General features: G+C 39.7%; 1 protein-coding gene across 4 annotated transcripts in view; it reads right to left on the reverse strand.

Moving 5' to 3' along the window:
* Positions 1-16,555, reverse strand: part of LOC141999275 (ephrin type-A receptor 3) — a 303,677-nt gene that overhangs the window by 194,778 nt on the left and 92,344 nt on the right. For all 4 annotated transcript variants that reach the window (XM_074972523.1, XM_074972542.1, XM_074972515.1 and 1 more), the window contains exon 3: positions 10,353-11,013. In XM_074972523.1, coding sequence (XP_074828624.1) covers positions 10,353-11,013 — 661 coding nt within the window. The remainder of the gene's footprint in view (positions 1-10,352; positions 11,014-16,555) is intronic.

Here is a 16,555-nt window from a genome sequence, read left to right on the forward strand (position 1 = left end):
GATGGAATGGCTATTCCTCTCTCATTTTCTTCACGGATACACCTAGAGTTCTCCTCAAGTGGCAGTCTCAGGGCTCCGAAGTTGCTTTTATTTTTCATATAAGTCTTCCAGAAACCGAACCTGGAAATTCCTAAAACAGATTTGAAGAACTGCTTGTTAAACGAATTGCTTATACCTGTCAGCTCATTATTATGATCATGTTACAGAAAAAGGGCTCCAACAGCAGGATTTTATATCCTGTAGACCTTCTGAGAATTCCAGTGGTTTCACAACCTGAAAGAGAACTTTTTAACAGCTGGAGACACCTCCGTTTAATTGGTCCTACCTCACATTCCAACATTTGCTTGCATTTCTTTGTACAGTAATCATTAATACATTATTCAGTTCAATATTAAAGCATATAAGTAATCTTTAGTTTATAACCAAGTGTACATTATTTTTAAAAAATACATCTCTACACACCCAGATAAAAACATTTTTCCCCTTCAGGGAAGAATAAGCTTTGTTATAAAAGAACATGGAGAAAATAACTCTGAGGCGCCAATTTAAAAAAAAGCTTCTAAATCTGTATGGGTAATTTTACATGTACGAACAGATGCACATGCAGATTGCAAAGAATGTCTGCAGAGAGAGGATGTGCATGTTAAAATCAGATCAAATCCTGTAAATTCTATGTTTGCAAATGATTGTATGCAGAGAACGGTGCAAGTACATTGTACATAATTTCTGCTGTATTGCACTTCATCCATCATTTTAACTCGATGACTGCTGTTAATTCACATATCTGCAAACAGATGACCGTTTCATAGTATCTTAATCGTTTTATCAGTGGTTATTTTCTGTGAATAGAGTAATCAAGTGATGCAGAAGTGTTCTCATTTTTCTTAAAGTATGAGATGTAAAACTGTTGTCTTGCACACTCATACCATATATCTTCATTATATGTTATTAGAAAAAATATGGCTTCAGAGAGCAAAGAAAAATATGGCATTTCTCTTTGAGATTGAGAGCTGGACACTTGTGGTTTATCTTTTCTATCATTCTCTTCCCAATAGAGAGTTGTGAGAAACCAAGGGGGGCGTTGGGGGGGGGGAAGAGAGAGCATGCCCAAACCTGCAAGTAGTTCCATATGGGCTGATGCCTGTAGCCTATGCAGAGTTCATTAATGGATGAGCTATACTCATGTTTAACTTTACTTTATTCACATGCTTAACTTTAATAGAATTTAAGCATGTGCCTGAAATCAATGGGACTTAAGTGGATACTTAAATGCTTTGCTGGACAGAGATGGACCAATGAATGAAGGCCATAATGTAATCCCTCCCTAATGCTGTAAGTCTATTTGCGAGCTTTGAAGCATTATTTTGTGAAACAGTAATATGTTTGTACTAACAGCAGGTTGGACAGGGATATGATGTATATGATTTTTTTTTAAATATTTTTTTTGGTTAGCTTATAATGTTACCTACCGATCCACTATGTGCCATCATACATCATTGTCAAAATTTCAACAAAGAAAAAAAATCATTCCAGCAAGAGTAACAGTAACACATGATACATTCAATAAGCAGTACACTTTACCAGAAACACAAAGGTTGGAAATATCAATGGCAAGGAAAACTGAGTTATTTCAACCATATCGTTAAGCAGAATTGTCCCATCTCATTTATGCTGTTATTCAGGGTTGGCATATTGTCAGCCTTTACCATGTTTTTTTCTTCCCTTGTTGAAAATGAATCTTCCTTTCAAAGAGCAGCTGTTCTAAATTATCACATCAAATTTTAACCTTACAGTAGACAAGAGTTGAACCCACAGATACATGATAGTGACACATTTTGCCCCTATGACGCTGGAAGTATTTGTACTTGTTTGTGTCTAAGCTTCATTTGTGTTTAAAACACAAGACCTGTGGGGGGGGGGGGTTCCCTTGACATACCAGGTATACTGATTTACATGGCATATAATGTTGATAAGCACTTAGTGCAGAAACTACAAACAATGAATTCCTAATCACTCTGACTCCTCTAACAAGTGTGTTAAGACTAAATCATTCCGCATCAAGATTATGCCATTACGGACCAAATACTGTTCAATGCAATTTCAAAGCCAAGGAAAGTGAACCATTATGGATAAAATTTTGATTATCCAATTTGTAATGCAGAGTAACAATCAATTCTGCAATTTTGCTTGCAGTCATAAACGTTCAATAACGTCTGATATCAATTACTGGTTATTTAGATGTCTGCCAACAGCCTGTTTTGACAACATCCTGTACTTCAAGCTGAGGAGCAGCAGTCATATATATGATTCTCAACTACTCATACTCATCTTTCAAGATGGTTCTTACTTTAAGAACATTTTCCTCAAATGTTACCAAACTTACACTTCTCATTACAATTGCTCTCTATTAAAGTCTAGTACCAGCTGTCAGTTGTAATGCAAACCCCTATTAGCCTTTATAAGTTCCTCTCCGGAACTAATAAGGGATTGTCAAATAACTCTAAACACAGGCACAAGTGGTGAAGAAACTGCTGGGTGGGAAGCAGGAGAAGGGGATTGCAAAGTGTTCAATGAATTCAAACTGACACTACAATCTTTGTGTAACTATTAACTAAATCTTACACCTGAGTACCCGAAAGCTAGTGCAAGATAGAAAGCAAGGGGCGAAAAATCCCTCAAAACCAAAAAAAAAAAAAAACCCAACAACACTGAAAAAAAAAATCTTGTGAGAGCCAACAAAGAAGCAAAACCATTAAAATGAAAAAGGCTGAGGAAATGCCAGCAAGGTCCCTTAAGAGCCCTTATCATACATAGCTGAAAAACATTTGCAGCAAAAACCCAAAAGCAGATGCTTTGAGGATATCTTGTACAGTATCAAAATCAGAAACAAACTGCAGGTTCACAAATAGGAACCAAATGGTCCTCAGATACCCCTTAATTTTCAAGCAGGGGCTGGGATGTTCTAATGTGTGTGCCTTCTATTGCTTAAAACGTTACATTACTGGAGATGCATGTTGCAGAGTGAACAGTGACAGTTCACAGACATAGAAAATCACCTTCTGTGACAAACATAAATTTGAGTTATATAAATGTACAGTACAATTTTCCTATTTTAAGTTGCACTTCTTAAAATATTGCCTTTTCTGTGCATACACAATTGTGTTTCCCACTAGCTTGAAGTGCACTCTGGAAAATCCAGCCCTGAGTATCAGAATTATAAAATATATAGACACTGACCTTTTACACATCATTTTGGAGGGAAATATTAGAATTTAAAAATGTTCTAAGATAAGATTATGATTTGGTCTGTTAGTACCAAAAATGATTATGTAAATAGAAGTAAATAAGCACAGAATCTTTGTAGACATTTTTATCACAGCTGGCAGCAAATTTGTTCTGCATTATTGAAAGGCATCATCTCACGTAAATATACATGACTGGAACTATTCCATACTATTGACTAGAGCTAGTTATATAATACTGATTCAGTGAATTTCTCAATTTTTTTTTAATTAGAGAATTTTCTATTTTAGTTTTGCCCATCTACAGAACTGGTCTGATAATGTGACTAATATGTTTGCAAATTACATATTAAATTTATTTTGCAATATTTGTAAATAAGTTACCTGATTTTTTAATTATTCATCTGGCTCTGCTTATGACATTCAAATCAGAGAGGATATGGTTACCATCGACTTTCAGGGAGAAGAGTTAGGCCAGTGCTGAACACTTGGGAAAATCCTGCCTAGAGTTCTGTTCATGAACTTTTAGGATCTGAACTGAATGAGAACAGTGCATATTTCATAGTTATAAGTAATGCATACGTTGTAATTTATAGTTATCTCTACGTAATGTAATTTTAGATAGATAGCAAAAAAGCTTAGCAATCCTCCTTTAAAAAATTTGGTTTTGGTGTTAAAAACAAACAACTTTTTCAAACTTAAAATGAATAACATTTCAAATTCCGGTTTCCTAATAAATGTTTATAGTGTAGGACCAGTGCTTGATTTTGTGGCTTTTCCAGATTTCTGTAAAGACACCATATAAATGCTAACTTTTGATGTTACTGTTGCCACTATGTGATTGTGCAGTCCTAGTGTAACAACCTTTTAGTTTTTAATTAAGTACAATATGATCTTGTAGATAGGTGCATAACCGTAATTAGTAGTCTAATTTAGTGTCCCTGATTGCATCTGCAATCTGTCAGATAGTTAGCCATTTCATGGGGAAACTACTGATCTTGGCAGCATATAGATCAATAAACCTTGCTCAGAAACACACTACATGTCCCCACTCCTGTGTGCTCCCACTTGCACCACGTTAAATAACTCCTAATTGCTCCTTTCCCTCCCTTCATTCAAAAAATGTTTGTTGAAAGCAGGAATACAATTATTGGTAGATGAAAACTTATAATTAAGTATGCTGAGACCAAAATTGTTATTTATATTTAAACATCTCTCTCTTCAATTCCTTTTTAATTCCTCACAGTGTATTAATATCATTTTTCATAACTATACCTCAGAAATACAGTATTCATTCCTCTGAAAGAGTTCAACAAAAATGAGATTGTTCAGATTTATATAGGTAGGTTTGGCATTCTTTTCATATTTCCATGAATTGAGAGATATAAATCTAGTTTGAGACATTGCACCATAGAGCTTAAGTGTTTGAATAATTTAGTGTTGGTAGAGAAATTGAGAAAGCATTTCTGCGATAATCATGTATGTTACACATAATTTACCTTCCCCCCAACTTCCCAGTAACATTTTTCTCCTTTTACTTAAGTGGACTGTTCAGTTGAGTAAGAACTATCTGCATGAGGAAGGTTTACTGGATTCAGTCCTTCAAAGGTTTTTTTGTATTTTGTTATATAACATTTGTCTGTCGGTTGTAGCTGAAGTTTTAAACTTTATCACACAGGAAATTGACAGGACAAAAAATAAAAACCATTTCATAAATGCCTTTATACAACCTCTCAACAATTTGAATTTTGACAATGCAGAGCAAAACATTACAGTAAATCAGGATTACTCAAAAGTAGAAATCCACCATCTAAATTTTAAACTGCAGTTTATAATGCTAGCATGTAGAGGAACATGTACTTGTGTGCTTAGAGAGCCACTCTCCTCAGGCTTGTCAATTTATTTTTGTTCTACCATTTGGAAACACAATGTGTGTTGTGCTCTGAAGTGTCACTTGTTGAAAAAGTACTCAAGTGAATGTAAGTTCATTTTTACTCCCAAATGGGGACACAATTTCCCATTGTATGTTTGCAAAGTTCCCTTGGGAGACTTCCAGATTATTACATAGGTAGTTGTCAGGCTAATTTTTCTAATATTTTACCTAAATTTCCTTTTTAATTGTTTTTCATCTCATTCTTCCTAGTTATAAACCCTTGCACCTTTTGCAATTTACTTAGTCTTCCTCCTTCATTTCTGGAACAGTATAAATTTAGCATGGACCCTCGCACACACCCCAGAGTATTAATTAGTCATGCTATACACATTCTTATTATCCTCATTCATTTTTGTCCTTCTTTGGAGAGCATCCAGTTTATCTAAATCTTTCTAGTTATGAGGTACCCATAACTGATCACAATATACCAGATGAAGATTCTCCAGAGTCATATAAATGTCCACTGTATTACTAGAGAAGGACTATTTCTGTATTCTCTGTCATTCTGTAGAAAAGATTCCAACTGGAGAAGACACCATCTTGGCTCTTACCAATGGAAAGAAACTGATTGATAATATGATATTTGGAACCAGTGACCCAGGGCTTAGTAGGTTCACAGATTGAAGCAGCAGTGCAAAGTGTTTAATTGCAGGCAGGGCCGCCTCCAGGCACCAGCTTTCCAAGCAGGTGCTTGGGGCGGCATTCAGAATTGGGTGGCAGCCCGTGTCCCGCGGCAGCAATTTGGCGGCGACTGCTAGAGCCGCCCCTGATTGCAGGAGACCAAAATTAAAGAAACAGAATACTTTTGTGAGTAATTGTTGATAAGTGGACATATTAAAGTCCAGCCATGTAAAAGGCAGATAGGAAATCCTAAAAGATATGATCATTAAGACACAACTAAAAATTCCTCCAGGTCACCAAGAAAAAAACAGAAAATGTATTTGAATAATTGGGAAGTGAGTCAAAGTTTATAAAAACAGACATTCACCTATCTAGGTACTTATATGGCAACTATCACCATAGGATAGGGTGCCTTCATAAAAAATAGGTAAACCATTAGTTAAAGATATACATATGGTCAATATGCAGGATAGAGAATTACCAAATGAATTTGCTGTACCACTGACAGCTACTTTTGAAGAGTCATGGACAACTGAAGGTAAACTTAAAAAAAAATTAAGTATAGCTTGATTAGATGATGACTAAGTGTAGAGAAATGAGAACAGTCTACAAATATTTAAAAGGTGCAAACACCAAAAAAAGGAAAGGAGTTATAAAGCATACTGGAAAGGGGCATGACTAGGAGAATGGGGGATGAAACTAAGAAAGAGAAATATCAAGATGACTAGCAGGAAGAGTTTTCTAACAGAGAGTTCTATTAGTGTGTGAAATAATATCACAAGGGGAAGTGGTGGAAGCCACCCATCACTTGGGACATTTAAATGCAACATATAAGCAAAATTACACCAGAGAACAGTCCTTTATTGGTAGAGAACGGACTAGGAGACATAACATCTAATTTCTAAGATATCCATAATGGTCTCTTGGGAAACTTGTGCACAAGTTTCCCATAGTTCTTCATTCTAAAGAATTAAAAATTAAATGTCACTGCTTTGGAAGAACGGAGCTAGGTCATGTAATCCTTTCACACATCCATCTTCCACGTCCAGGGACTGACACCGGAAGTTCAAATCTGATTTACAGCTGAATTGGAACAAGTCAGGTGAAAATCCAGTTCTAAGCAAACATCAGAAAACTACCACAGAGTCCAACATAAAATTGGTAGTCTTTATTCAACCGAAGCCTAATTCTGTCATTGGGAAAGAGTGCTATAAGTCAAGTCCCCTAACACACTGGCAAAGTTATGTGAAGAGAACAAAACCCAAACACATATTGCTGTCCACATTTATAACAAGCATCTCACTCAGTAAGAGGCTTCAGTAATGTTTATAGCATTCCAAGGCCCTAATCCTGCAAAGACTTACACACGGGTGTACTTTACGTACCAAGTAGTTTCACTGATTTTAACTGGGACTAACCACAGTGCCCCAATTCAAACGTGGGTGTAGGTCCTTTGCAGGATAAGAGCCTAAATCTTAACAGTTACCCTGAAATGGATTAAATAAGCCAAATTCCTCAACAGGACTAACTGTACATTTTCTAAAAGTGTCTTTCCCTCACACATATTTGAACAAAGGTGTCTACAAGAAAGAACAAAGAAAATATGAATAAGAACAACATTTTGCTTTCCTGAAGTAAAATAAAGCCCTGATTATGCAATTGTTAGCATGCAGGCAGACAGTTAGCCCACATGAAGCCCCCTAATCAATAGGGGTTTGCACTGGAGCAGCCGTAGGCTCACACACTGTCAAATGCAAGATTGGGGCCAAAAACTAAGTCAGTCAATTTGTCTGATCTTGACTTAACAACATGGAAACAAACATGAAGCAATACTTTCAAATCACATTTGTAACAGCTAAGTCCAGAGCCTATGCCCCGAAAACTTACTCATTTCCTTGGCATGCAGTAGAAGCAAGACTGTCTTTAAAATGTTTGTGAAAAATGGTGTGTGTGCTGCTTATTTGAGGGCAAGATTGGGCCACAACATTTTTGCCAATATGAAGAGAAGTTATGCATGATGATTTCAAAACCAACTTTACGGACTCATCAGACCTCATTAGAGTGCTTAATTTCATTACCAGTGACAATATTCTTCTAATGCAAGCTGACTGTGTATTTGAAAATCTGTTATGAAATCCTTATAAGGACCAGTATTAGAGCAGAGATAGAATACAATAAAAATTGCTGGTGTGAAAGCAAATCAGAACTTCATAAAGTGTTTCCACACAGGCTCAACTGGCAAAATCCCTTTCATAATTAAATGTTTTTAAAGCACTCTGAAGATAAGCAGTGCTATATTATTGCTTTTCCCTCTTCAGATTATATTAAATTAATTTCAAGTAGGGGAACTATATTATTTCCAATTCCCCATTCATTCAAGCCTATGTTTGTAACCCCATTTTGTGTCTACTCCAAACACCACAATCCTGAATCTCTAGTCCTGTTGCTGACAAGCAAAAAAAGGGCAGAAGCAGCCAAACTGAGCCAAAGTGGTCAGTTAAAAAGTATGTGAAAAATTGAACTCCATTCCAAGCTTTCCGATTCCTGCTGCGGTACTGACGTCAACAGCGGTGAGGGGTTGGATTACCAACTGCTTTGAGAGTGCCACTTAAATCACACCAGGGTGAAAATATTTGACAAATATGAGTCTCGATAAAAGTTGTCAGGGCAGCAGGACATTACATGCAAAGCCAGAACAAACCAGAATGTCCCGTCACTTCTGTGAATGGTCTAATCATACAAAGCCCATTTGATGAACATATGCAGTTGAAGCCAAAAGAACAGGACAGAAGAACCTGATGCCAAGAAATGATTGCAGTGTTAGTGTCGGCTTTTGTGTTTTAAATTCACCGTCAAAATCTGCCCTAAAAAGCAGACACATAACCCTTGCTGACTTCAGTAGGAACAGCACATGCTTCATCTGAGAACAGAATCTGATCGCAAGGGGAAAAAATATCTTTTTTTACTGAACACTTCATCATTCGTTCAGTTTTTTTTTTCCTGATACTTTCTGGAGTGACTGTCTTTTCATGCCCCTGTGTGACTAATTCTAAACCAAGGGCTTTTCATCATTTACAGAGACAAGGACTCTAATGTTATAGCAAGAGTATATATGGTGGTTAGAGTAATACCAATGTTTTCCCCAAACTTTTCAGGAATTTAAAATGTGGCTATAGGAGGCCCAGAGATCATGGGTGCCTGAACAATAAAACTCCAGCTCCTATTGATGTCAGGGTCTAATAGAAGAATCTAATTTGTGGGTTTTTTAAATTTGTCTATCAGTAATTATAGGAAAAAATACATAAAAACTTCAGCTCCTTGAGCCACCCTTTCCAAGGAAACAACACACAATGTACACTTGGTCCCTATGGTCTCCCATCCTCCTCTCTCACATTCTGTGGGAAAGCTATTTTCGTTAGAATGGGACTCAGAATTGCATAGCTTTGGTTGCGGAATCGGAGACGGGTGCTCCCAGCTCCCACGATTTCTCCTACACATATAAAGACTGTTGGATGGCCTATGTAAAAGGAGTCTACCAGTCTCGAGGCAGTTTAAGGTAATGGTCTAAACGACAACTTATTGCGCTAGCTGTTTGCTGGGATAATTGTAATACCCTTTTTTCTAAGAGCACATTTCAAGAATCATCATCATAACTGGCACTTTTGTTGACACGAAGAGGCTAAGGATTTAACAGCAAAACTTTTTCATAATGAAAATGAATTACAAAATGGCATTTCCCACAAAATGGAAATTCTGAGTTTTGACCATCTCGAGTCCGTAGCGACCAGTCAAATTACTGACCAAGGCACCAAGAGACTAAAAGAAAGAGCCAAGTATCTTTGAGTAAAATGCAAAACATAAAATCATAATTTCATTGAGACAGCTGAGCAAATGTTGAAAGCAATTTGCAAATGAATCTAGATTCAAATGCTTCAGTAACTTGGCTTTAACCAATCTCAAGCCCCAGCCTGTTCCATTTCTAGGAGTTTTCACTTAACCAAGTTTCACTGACTTACACGTTTTCAGAAAATGCTTTTGAGTCAAAAGTTTGAGGATTCATAGAACTGTAACTTAGAATCTGCAAACATTAGTATTCACTTTGCAAGCATTTGCACACACAACCAATTTGGAACTAGAATCAATACCATGTATTTTACAGGACCGGTACAACTAACCAACACAACTCACATATCAAATACTAAACACAGAGGACTGCAAGCAATCAAGCCAGAATTAAAAAAATTCAAATACTTTGACACAACATATACATTTGAAGAAATTGTAATGGGCTGATAGAAAGTCTGTGAGAGGGAAGCAAGGCTAGATTTACTGAATTCAGTATTAGCTGTGTATTATTTACTCAACCCTAATAAATACACATGGTTAAATAACATTATTTACACAAATTAAACAAGAACTACTTTAATGAGCAATTTTGTGATCTAATAAATCTCTCATTAGCTTCTAAAAAATTAACAGAAGCCAATATATGGAACATAGACAGATGGTGAAACCCTTGTTAATAACTGAACGGTGAACATGCAGTGCATTGTTACCTTGGCATTCAAAGCCTCTTTCTTCATAGCCGGCATTACACAAACACTTTCCTATGGGCACTAGCCATTCGCCTTCTGTACTGCAATACATCTTGGGTGGGTCTTCTTCCTTTGAGTGATTGACACAAGAACCTTGCACCTCCACCAAGGACTGAGAGTCCATAGGTACTGTATCTGGAAACATGGCCAGGTTTTTTATAGTGAAAGGGCACTTCTTGAAGTACACTCTCACTGATACTAAGGCAACACATGCACCCACATCTTGAAAAGCCAGGTAGAAACCTTTCCTGCTGACAGGTCCCACCTCACGAACTTCTGTATTGAGCTTGAGAATTCGATCCCCAAGATCCATTTGAGTGAAGCTCTCATCAGCTGCAATGGTGTCAATCTTTGTAAACTGATGTTCTCTGAACTTGACCAGATGGTCATCATCAGACTCCATATAATATAGATTGAAGGTCTCTTTGCAAGTGCCCAGAACCAGAGGAATGCTATTACAGTCCCTCAAGGTAAACTTGAGCTCCACATAGATTTTCTGAGCTGAGTTGCGTGGAATCCAGTTTGTTCTCAGCCAGTTGTTCTGACTGTGATCCATAACATTGCATACCTGGTAAGTTCTGATTGGTGTATAATGTTCATCAACTCCACTAATCTCTTCCCACTGAAAAAAAAAGAAAGAAATATATTAAGTATACTGATTATGTCAACAGCAATAGTAATTGCATTTAGAGCTTCACATAATGATGAAACAACAAAACGAAGGGTCTGATTCCACTTTAGAAAATGGCCCTGCTTTACCTAGACATTTGATGGGAAAACCTTGTCAAACACACACTTCTTGTTCCCATGAATACATTAAGCATACGTAGCAGTTACCATTAAGTAGTCAACATTTATCAAGTTACCACAAATTTTACAAGAAAATTGATAGTTATTTCCCTATACTTAGAAGTGGCAACTGTTAAATGCTGACTTTTTAAATGAGAGACACGAGGTGAGTGAGGTAAAAAAAAAATATTGGACCAACTTCTGTTGGTGAGAGAGAGAAGCTTTCAAGCTACACAGGGCTCTTCTTCAGGTCTGGGAAAGGTAATGTGAATGTCACCGCTAAACACAAGGTGGAAGAGATCGCTAAGGAGTTAGTACACATTGCAAGAGACCATTCAAGGTGAAGTCAGCAATTAACACCTCTGCAGTCATAGGATAAAGGAGGGTTAGTGGGCTCCAGGTTACTCTAAGGAGACATAAAAACAGTGTCTTGACTGAGTCCATGATTTTTAGTGTCTAGCAAAGAGATGAATTTAAGCTCCCCAGCTCATCTTTTGAAGGTGTTGTGGAGGTTTCCTTCGGGGACAAGGACTGAGAGGTCAGATATGGAGTGATTGTTTTATGAGAAGTGTTTGCCCACTGGTGTTTTTGTCTTTTATAATTTTTCTGTGTGAGTTCATTCAAGAGTATAGTGATGGACTGCCTTCATCCACACAGTTGTTATTGGGGCATTTGATGCACCAGATGTTAAATGGTAACCAGTGATGTCTTTTTTTTAAGGCTGATCATTGTGTATATCCTCATACTCTAAACAGTTGAAAGAGTCCCTTACAAGGTTTAAACAGACATCTCAAGAGAAATTCATGGTCTGTCATTGGCCGCTGTTGGAATTCAATTAGTTCATAATGAAATTTTAGGACTTTAACAGTTTCTTTAGATGCCTCTCACTAGAAAGCAACCTACTTCAGAGATTTCTGTTTATTTCACTTGGTCTCATGACCCAGTCCACTTTAGCTTTGCAACCACAATTATTTAAAAAAAAAAAAAAACATTAGCTTACCTTTCATAGCATCCTGATTACTCAGGTCCTCCCAGTGCTAGACAGGATTTTACACCACATTCATCACAATGGTATTTTATAAATATGGTCCCATCTTACAAATATTTGTGGATATTTTATCTAGCAAATGTATGTATTTTTCCCATTTGCAAAATATTCATGAACCAGTCCCAATATCTGCCCCCATAATGTTAAACACAAATATTTGCAGGTTACTTTACAGAGAAAAAAAATCATCCGGGGAGTGCTCACTTTAAGTATTCTCCATTAGGCCAGGTCTCCACTACAAACTTACATCAGTAGAATTACGTCGCTCGGGGGTGTGAGAAATCCACCCCTCTGAGCGACACAGTTATACTGACCTAACCCCTGGTGTAGACATCGCTATGTCAATGGGAGGGTTTATCCCGTCGACAAAGCTATTGCTTCTCTTGGGGTGGATTAGCTCTCTCATCAATGGAGTAGTATCTTCACTGGAGCACTACAGCGGTGCAGCTGCACAGTGCAGGTCTCCCGCTGCAGCATTTTAAGTGTAGACCTGCCCTAAGTCACTCAGCATGTGTGACTGGACTCTTAAATACCCCAGTATTTTTTCTGCTCCCTGAATGGATGACTATAACAACTTTTTAAATGAACAAAAGCAAGCGGTGAGCAGCTCTTATTGGTATATTAATACTGTTTGCAAATGACTAAGAACACTGCATTCCACCAAAACATTAAGCAAACAAGAATTTGGACATGCAAATGTTCACAAGTATTGAATAATAAGGAGTATACACAGGACTGAACTTTGCAGATATTTGTTTGAATTCTTCAGCATAGCTAACCATCTTTTTGTTTCAATACAGGACAAGCTCTAGGACATCAACACCAACATCAGGCTGCTGCCATGCAGCATGCACTTTACGCATTATTACAGTCACCATGGACAGGTTCTTGATTGCTAGCAATTTCAGAATATCCATCAACTGAAGAATGGAGCCTGACTTATGTGAAAGACTCAGAGGAGTGAAGTTGTGGAATAGCCTTCCAAGGGAAGCAGTGGGGGCAAAAGACCTATCTGGCTTCAAAATTAAACTCTATAAGTTTATGGAGGAGATGGTATGATGGGATAACATGATTTTGGCAATTAATTGATCTTTAACTATTCATGGTAAATAGGCCCAATGGCCTGTGATGGGATGTTAGATGGGCTGGGATCTGAGTTAGTACAGAGAATTCTTTCCTGGGTACCTGGCTGGTGAATCTTGCCCACATGCTCAGGGTTCAGCTGATCGCCATATTTGGGGTCGGGAAGGAATTTTCCTCCAGGGCAGATTGGCAGAGGCCCTGGGGGTTTTTCGCCTTCCTCTGTAGCATGGGGCATGGTCACTTGCTGGAGGATTCTCTGCACCTTGAAGTCTTTAAACCATGATTTTAGGACTTCAATAGCTCAGACGTAGGTGAGAGGTTTATTGCAGGAGTGGGTGGGTGAGATTCTGTGGCCTGCATTGTGCAGGAGGTCAGACTAGATGATCATAATGGTCCCTTCTGACCTTACTGTCTATGAGTCTATGAGACTAACATTTTAAAATGAAAACAAAACAGAAAACCGACAGACAAAATACACCCAACCTTGAGACTTATAAATTACCTGTTACAACTCCCAAACCTATTCTTATAGTTTTAAAGGGGACTACATGTACACACGGGAATACAACCAGTGATGAGCTGGAGCCGGTTCGCATCGGTTCACGCAAACCAGTTGTTAAATTTTGAAGCAGTTTTAGAACTGGTTGTTAACCCGATTCCCTGCATGGGGCGCTGAGGCTTTGATGGGCTCTGGCCGGGAAGTGATGCAATTTCTCCTCCGGCCGCCGGGGGCGCTGCACTACGGGAGCCATGTGGGCTGCCCCCTGGCCCTGGGCACAAGCCCTGTTGCTGCTGCTGCTCCCCTGGCCCTGGGGCTCCCAATGCTGCCTGGTGGGTCCCCGGCTGCTCTGCTGGGCCTGGGCTGCGTCCTGCTGCTCTCCCCGTGAACACCCACCACCCTGCCTGCAGCCAGCCCCCGTCTCCAGCCAACCCCTGCCGCACGCACCCCCTGTCCTGCCTGCAGCCACCCCTGTCTCCAGCCACCCCCGCACCCTCTGCCCTGCCCGCACCAGCCCCTGCCGCACCCCCTGCCCTGCCCGCAGCCAGCCCCTGTCTCCAGCCACCCCCACACCCTCTGCCCTGGCCGCACCAGCCCCTGCCGCACCCCCTGCCCTGCCCGCAGCCAGCCCGTCTCCAGCCAGCCCTGCACCCCCCTGACCTGCCTGCAGCCAGCCCCTACCTCCAGTCAGCCCCTGCCCTGTCTCCAGCCAGCCCCACATCCCCTTGCCTCCAGCCAACCCCGCACCCTCCTGTCTCCAGCCAGCTCCGCACTCCATGCCCTGCCTGCAGCCAGCTCCGCACCCCTTGCCTCCAGCTAGCCCTGCCCCACACCCCTGTCTAAAGCTGCCCCACATTCACTGGTGCCCTGCAGTTCCCAGGGCAGTAACCCTGCACACCTGCTTCAATGAGGGGGGCAGGGAGCAGCTGGGACCCACACATGTGCACACCCTAGGGTGACCAGTCAGCAAGTGTGAAAAATCAGGACGGGGGTGGAGGGTAATCGGAGCCTATATAAGAAAAAGACCCCAAAATCGGGACTGTCCCTATAACATCAGGACATCTGGTCACCCTAACACACCCTCAGGGAGTGGCGGGGACCCACACATGTGAAACGGAGCTCATTTCTAGTTCAGGCCCATCTTTTTAAAAAAGAACTTTAGGCAGGGTTAACATACATCCATATTTTCCCAGACAGGTCAGGCTTTTTGGTTCTTAAATCGCCGTGCGGTAGGAATTTTTAAATTTTAAAAATTCCTCCCGGGAAAATACGGACATATGGTAACCCTGTTGGTACAAAAAATACATACTGGGGCACATCCCTTAAATCAGAACTTTTTATAGGGAACCGGTTGTTAAGATTTTGGCAGCTCACCACTGAATACAACTGTTGTCATACTGAAGTCTGGCTGTTTTTAGCTGTTACAGAAATTCACCTCACACATCACTGGCACTCTTAGAGATACACACAACAGATTCAAAAATGCAAACCCTATGTCATGCCAGCAACCTGATGTAATATAACTGGGGAATACTCAGTCCTAAAAAAGAGCTCCTGCATGGTACAAATTTTGGAATGTGTGAAGTAAATGGAAGTAAATATTTTCAGAGGGACCACAACTATTCTTCAGGACAGATCGGATTTTTTTTTCCAAAGAAGTGCCTTCCTCAGTGCACCCACATCAGTGCTGCATTTAAGTTTTGATTCTGATCAGCATTCATCTGATACAGCATCTGCCATCCAATGATCTCAGCGTATTCCATGGTAAACATTAACTCACTAAGCTTCACAAATAGGGTTGCCAGGCATATGGTTTTCGAGTGAGGGTGGGGGAGAGCAAGTGATGTAGGGAGGGGGATGTAGTGAGGGGGTGGGGCTTTGGAGAAGGGCGGGGGGGGGCAGGTGTTCCGTTTTGCGCTATTAGAAGGTTGGCAACCCTACTTACAAAACCCTTGTGAGACAGGGAAGTATTATCAACACTTTACAGATGGCAAAACAGTCCCAGAAGGGTCTATTGACCTTTCAGGAGTCACATAGAAAGTCAGTGGCCTAGTCAGGAATAAAAGCCAGGAATTGTTAATCCCAGCTTCCAGTTCCATTAAGCACATTCCAGGGCTTCTAAGGGCCTGTCTACATGAGAACATGGCATGGGTTTAATTTAAGATATAAGACACTATTAAACCAAACTAAAAGTGTCCATATAGAGGTTTGCACTGGATTAACTATATCAGTTTAAAAGCAGCTTTAAATTAAACCAGTGCAACTTCTGTATATGGACAAAGACTAAAAGGAAAAAACTATTTATATGTTACTCATCAACTCTTGCACTTTAACTATGAAATGTAGGGTTTTCAGAACAAAGAAGGTCAATTATTGAAATCTCTCAAGATTAAATTAGATAGGATGATAAATAACAGTTACTAACCTATATAGTAACTAGAGTTCTTCGAGATGTGTGGTCCCTATCTATATTCTTCTCTGGCATTGTCATGCACTCCACACGCCTGAGACAGGGTAATTTTTGCTAGCAGCATCCATTGGTCCTCTACTGCACTCTTCCTCTCCTTGTGCTCTGGACCAAGGGCATAAGGAGCAGTGCAGAGCAACTATCTCTCCATTTCCTCCTCTGCCACAAATCATGAGTGAAGGATTGAGACAGAGGAGAAGGAGTGCAGGAGGTGGAATACAGGTAGGGAGAACACATCTCAAAGAACTCTAGTTACTGTACAAGATAAGTAACTTCTT

The sequence above is a fragment of the Natator depressus genome, chromosome 1 (assembly GCF_965152275.1).
Source record: "Natator depressus isolate rNatDep1 chromosome 1, rNatDep2.hap1, whole genome shotgun sequence".
NCBI lineage: Eukaryota > Metazoa > Chordata > Testudines > Cheloniidae > Natator > Natator depressus.